The 6,120-nt window shown below is 47.2% G+C and overlaps 1 protein-coding gene across 1 annotated transcript; it reads left to right on the top strand.

The window, feature by feature from the left end:
• Window positions 1–353: 353 nt before the first annotated feature.
• LOC123501275 (proline-rich protein 36-like) lies at window positions 354–5,797 on the top strand. Its single transcript, XM_045250031.1, has 3 exons — window positions 354–404; window positions 2,408–3,850; window positions 4,184–5,797. The coding sequence occupies exons 1-3, from the start codon at window positions 399–401 to the stop codon at window positions 4,619–4,621; spliced, it is 1,887 nt and encodes a 628-aa protein (XP_045105966.1). The 5' UTR covers window positions 354–398; the 3' UTR covers window positions 4,622–5,797.
• The last annotated feature ends 323 nt before the right edge of the window (window positions 5,798–6,120 follow it).

Here is a 6,120-nt window from a genome sequence, read left to right as displayed (position 1 = left end):
GAGAGAGAGAGAGAGAGAGAGAGAGAGAGAGAGAGAGAGAGAGAGAGAGAGAGAGAGAGAGAGAGAGAGAGAGAGAGAGAGAGAGAGAGAGAGAGAGAGAGAGAGAGAGAGAGAGAGAGAGAGAGAGAGAGAGAGGGTGTGAAATGACAATGTAGGAGGGGAGGGGGTCATTGGGGGCTCAAAACCAGTATGCAGCATGGAGAGATGTCGAAGGGGGGGGAGGGAGGAGGGCGCCCTGGTGTGGTGGGGGGGATGGGTTAGTAACAGAGTAACTTGGGAGGAGGATGGGGAGGGGGAGGGGTTGTGATGTGGTATATATAAGCAATGTGACCTGGTGATGCGTCAGTCTGTCACGCACCATCACCACCATCACCACCACCACCACCACCACCACAATCATGAAGGTATACAGTGCTCTACCCTCACTATCAGTTATTGGTGATGTCACTATTAACACTATCATGTCACCATCACTTCAGTATTGTTTTCACCATTAATATTCAGACCACTAGCATCTGAAGCACCATTATCACCACATCCCATCACACCATCACCATATTTACAGTGCTCTATCCTCACTCTCAGTAGTGGTTAGCACGCTCGACTCACAACCGAGAGGGCCGGGTTCGAGTCCCGGGAAGCGGCGAGGCAAATGGGCAAGCCTCTTAATGTGTGGGGTCTGTTCACCTAGCAGTAAATAGGTACGGGATGTAACTCGAGGGATTGTGGCCTCGCTTTCCCGGTGTGTGGAGTGTGTTGTGGTCTCAGTCCTACCCGAAGATCGGTCTATGAGCTCTGAGCTCGCTCCGTAATGAGGAAGACTGGCTGGGTGACCAGCAGACGACCGAGGTGAGGTGAATTGGTGATGTCACTATAACAGTACCTATCATGTCACCATCACTTCACTATTGTTTTCACCATTAATATTCAGACCACTAACATTTGAAGCACCATTATCACCACATCTCATCACACCATCACCATATCGATTATTCCCATCATCATCATCATCATCATCATCATCATTAAAACTTCTTCCTCACCCTCACTATCAGTTATTGGTGACGTCACTATTAACACTATCATCATGTCATCATCACTTCACTATTGCTTTCACTATTAATATTCATACCACTTGCATAAACAGTATCAATATCACCACACCACACCATCACCATATTAATTAGTCCCTTCATCATCATCATCATCATCATCATCATTAAAACTTCTTCATTTAAACCATCACTCCAACTATCCGTCGATTCCAAGTCACTCCAGCGCTACTTCTCCCACCAAACACCTTCCTATCTTCCTCTCTACGTTCAGTCACCATCCCTCACTCACCACACCACTACTAAAACCATCACCACATCTTCCATCACCACATCTTCCTATCTCCTCATCTACCCTATCTCCTTCTCCATCACCATCGCCATGACAGTATTCACTCTTCCAGTACCATGACGCGTTTCCATAGTCACTCTGCTTACTATTTGGCGAATTTTTACGAAACTTATGTGGGGGATTAAAATAGTGAGGACTGTGGCCATTAACCCCTTCAATTACTGAGACATATTTTTACTTTGAGATTCGTGTGCGATTAGACCATTTCATTGACATCAGGAAGGGTCTATGGTGGTCAGAACATTAATAGCCATAGTCTTCACCTTTAACACCCCAAAATAAGTTTCTGGAGCTGTATAAAATCACCAAACAGTAAGCAGAATGGATATAGAAACACGTCATGGTATTTAATCTTTTGACCTCCATAGACCCTTCCTAATACCAATAAAATGGACTAATCGTACACAAATTTCAAGGTAAAAAAATGTGTCCCGGTATAGGAGTTAAAATTAGAAGCACAACACAATTTTGCATGATATTTTTTTTACTTTAATGGACTGTCACTTCACTGGGTTTTCCTTTCCGCTCCTCTTGTGATGCCAGTGCCAGTGCCAGTGCCAGAGACAGTGTCAGTGTCAGTGTCAGTTCTTACGTCATAAAATGTAGCGGAAAAAGGGTACAAGACATTTATCGTCATCCCATTCTTTTGGCTAACTCTCTTGACGCTGCTCGAGGACTGGCATCTCAGTGGGCCTTTTGTTTAACCCTTCAATACTGGGACACTTTTTTTTTCACCCCGAGAGTTGTGTAAGATTAGACCATTTTACTGACATTAAAAAGGGTCTATGGAGGTCAGAAGATAAAATGGCCAGAGTTTTCACTATTTACCCTCACCACAGGAGTTTCTAAAGTTGTTTAAATCACCAAATAGTAAGCAGAGTGAATATGAAAACGCGTCATGGTACTGAAGGGGTTAAGTGTTTTTGTTGTCCTTGGCTGGTTTTCCCATCTTACATAAAAAGGTACATAAAAATCAATCAATAACACTTGGTTTCTTCTACAGGTGGGTGTTGTGATCTTCGTCCTGGGTGTGGTGGCTACTGGGGCTACTGCTGTGGGGCTGGCTGATGCTGACGCTGGTCCTGTGGCACTTCCAGAGGCACTACCTGAGGCACTCCCTGAAGCATTCCCTGTGGCACTCCCTGATGCTATCCCTGATCCTGTGGCATTCCCCGAGGCTCTCCCTGAAGCCCTCCCTGACCCTTTTCCACTGGCACTTCCTGAGGCCCTCCCTGATCCCGTCTCTGACCCCCTGCCTGACCCTGACGCAGCCTCCATAAGCCTCTCGGATCCTGAAGGGCGTCTGGACCCTGAGCAGCCTGATGGGGACGGCAAGTCAATCCTCAACAGCAGCCCTTTCTTCGGATTCCAGCCCATCGTCACCACCACCACTACCACTACAGAGTCTCCGCCAGTCACCGTCTCCGCCTTCGCCCGCGCCCACCGCAACACACGCCCCACCCTCACCAGGTCACGGATACTGCGTAGGCCCATTGGCAGAGTGAGGAGCAGGACAGTCCCAACGGTAGACATCAAGAGCATCCCTGTCACCTTCAACAAACGAGTGTCACTTAGGGACTCCATCGGGACCACTGAGGCTGAGACCACTGCCAGCCCCGAGGAGTCAGACCAGGACCCCGAGAAGCCAGTGATATCCCCAAACCAGTCTGTGTTCAAGCCACGCCCCATCGCCCGCACCGTCTCTCCTACAGGCAAGAACAACAAGCTGCGTCTGGTGAAGCTCAAGCCGGTGCTGTCCCAGAGGCAAAGCTTGGGCGGGCCGCAGTCTGACATCCTCGGGTCTGCCTTCCTGTCCCAGCCGTCAGTTAGAGCTCACAGATTCGCACCCTCGCAGCTCACTCTCTCCCCAGTGCCTGAGCTCCACCCTCGCACCCATACCTTCCCCTCCCCCTCCCTGCACTTCCCCACCGACCCACGCTCAGACTTCACATCACCAAGCCTGCACTTCCCCGGCGAGCCACAGCACCCCTCAGGCTTCACCCAAAACACCCACCCCTTCCCGCCCCTCCCCCTGAACTTGCCCACCGAGCCACGCCCTTCAGATTTAAGCTCCCCACGTCACATCTTCAGCCAGCCTTTCACCCCTGCGCCGCTACAAGTCCCAGTTAGCCACCCCCATAGATTTGCAGTACCTTCTGACCCACACCTCGCCTCACCAGCCCCAAACCAGCCCCTCCAAGACCCTCATCAGAACAGTGTCTTCGTAGCAGCCACCCCAGACCCGTTTTCTTTCCTTGGTCAGCCTGTTCATCAGAGTCACGCTCCTTCACTGCCCTCTGCTTCACTTCCTTCCGCCACAGTCAAGCCCCGAGCCAAGTCCCTCCACCAAAGACGCCGCAGACCCACACCCAGCTCCCAGATCAGAGGGCAGCTCCTGAACGCCTACATACTGCCAGACGCTCACTATAAACCCAAGCCCAGAAAGGTGTGTGTGTGAAGGTCTTCGCTGGGAGTAACTTTTCTATTTCTTTTCTTTTATGAGTGTTCCTAAATCGACCTTTCCTCTTAAGTTTGCTGTTGAAATATGACAATTATCTCCCGTTTTCTTCCTTCTATCTGGCGTTCTGCAGTTACTCAGACCTAAACGCACAGACACACACACACACACACACACACACACACACACACACACACACACCTCTTGACAAAACACATAAACACACACACAACATAACTTAATCTATGGTGACAGATACAGACCCAGATAGTGAAGCCAACGCCTCCACCCGGCCACACTCACCTTCCCTCCCTCCTACAGGTAATCCAGAAGACCACAGCGTCCCCAGCCGTCCTGCACCAGCCCTCCGTCACCCAAGTATTCCCTGCCGCACCACCACGCATCAAGGCACCAATCACGCCCATAGTAGCACCGCACACCGACCACGCAGCCCACGTAGAGGACCCACACTACGCCCACGAACGCTACGATGTGGGGTGGGCGGTGCAGGACGCTCACTACGGCACGCACTTCAACCAGCAGGAGTCTAGGAGCGACGGAAGGACTCAGGGTTCCTACTCGGTCCTACTCCCTGACGGACGCCTTCAAACTGTCAGCTACTATGTGGATGGAAACTCAGGATATGTTGCTAAAGTATCCTACTCCACTCCTGACGTGAAATCCTACGGGGTTGCGAAGGATACCCACGCTCAGTCATCCTACGCGCAGGATTCTTACTCCTCCTACACACATACTTAAACAGGATGTACTATGAGAAGGAAATATGAATGGATTGGCTTGCTGGTTGCTACAAATAGATCCGCTGTAATTATTTGAGGGTGTTTTAGTGTTTTAGTGCTAGTGTGGTGGTGTGTATGTGTGTGTGTTGGTGTGTAGGTGTATTTAATCTGTTTCTGGTGTTTGTGGTGTTGGTGTTGGCTGGCTGGTGGCTGGAAGTAAAGGAGAAGATGAATGCATGTGTGTTATGTCGTGATTCTTTGCAAGGTGTGATTCATAAGGGTACAGGTGAGGACAGGTGATGATAAGGTAAGGTGAACTGTGGCAAGGTTCTACAAAGGCAGGTTAGGTATAGTTATGTATGATAGAGCTATAGTATGAGGTAAGGTGAGGTGAGGTGAGGTAAGATGAGGTAAGATGAGGTGAGGATTCTATAAAGGCAGGTTAAGTATGGCTATATAAGATTTAACTATAGTATAAAGTGCAGGTGAGGTAAGGAAAGATTAGGTGAGCTGAGGTAAAGCAAAGGAAGGTAAAGGAAGGTAAAGGAAGGTAAGGTACGATAAGGCAAGATAAAGACAAAACAAAGCAAGGTCAGATAACTCAAATAATTAGTATAGAAATCACTTGGGGTCAATATTCCCTATATATATATATATATATTTTTTTTTTTTTTCCAGAGACACGCTGTCACTCTTTCTAAACGGGATTCTAGAGGCATAAATTTCTGCATTTTTCCCTTGTCTTTTTCATACATTTTTTCATCATTTTTTTCCTTTCTGTCTATTTTCAAAGCAAATCTCGTTTATAACTCCATCAACACACACACACACACACACACACACACACACACGAGAGAGAGAGAGAGAGAGAGAGAGAGAGAGAGAGAGAGAGAGAGAGAGAGAGAGAGAGAGAGAGAGAGAGAGAGAGAGAGAGAGAGTGTGTGTATTTTCCTCTAAGGTCACAAATAACAAGAGACACAAGAGCAGAACAAAAACATATATATAAAAAGCACGTCAATAAAGAGATGTATCTTTCTTAGTACCATAATTATTGTTTCTAACGTCAAATACTGTTTATTTCCACACACAACTAACATAAACTAACCTAACCTAACCTAACTTAACCTAACCTAACGTAACCAAAATCTATCTTAACCTGACCTAACTTAACCGTACCTAACCTAACCTAACCTTACTTTAACCTAACGTAACCTAACCTAACCTAACCTAACCTAACCTTACCTAACCTTAACTTAACAACCTAACCCCAAATTTAACCTTACCTAACTTAACCTAAACAAAATTTCACTCCACCAAACCTAACCCAGAACTCAAAATATTTCACAGACAACAGTTCTTCAATCACAAGCCCAACATAGAAGCCACAATGACACAAATTCTATCTTTTCATTTCTGTATTTGTAGAAGAATGATGACAGCTATAAATTGAAAGCGTAATGGCTAAAGTGATATTAAGCAGGAAGGAAATGAATATACGAAACAATGAAAGAGGGAAGA

The sequence above is a fragment of the Portunus trituberculatus genome, chromosome 9, assembly GCF_017591435.1.
Source record: "Portunus trituberculatus isolate SZX2019 chromosome 9, ASM1759143v1, whole genome shotgun sequence".
In the NCBI taxonomy this organism is placed as follows: Eukaryota; Metazoa; Arthropoda; class Malacostraca; order Decapoda; family Portunidae; genus Portunus; species Portunus trituberculatus.
This window is presented reverse-complemented; position numbering and strand designations above follow the sequence as displayed.

What these genes read in the sequence shown, in the direction of transcription:
- LOC123501275 (XM_045250031.1), top strand. An exon ending in ATAAACCCAAGCCCAGAAAG is followed by an intron (nt 3,851 to 4,183) that starts GTGTGTGTGTGA and finishes TCCCTCCTACAG; the next exon opens with GTAATCCAGAAGACCACAGC.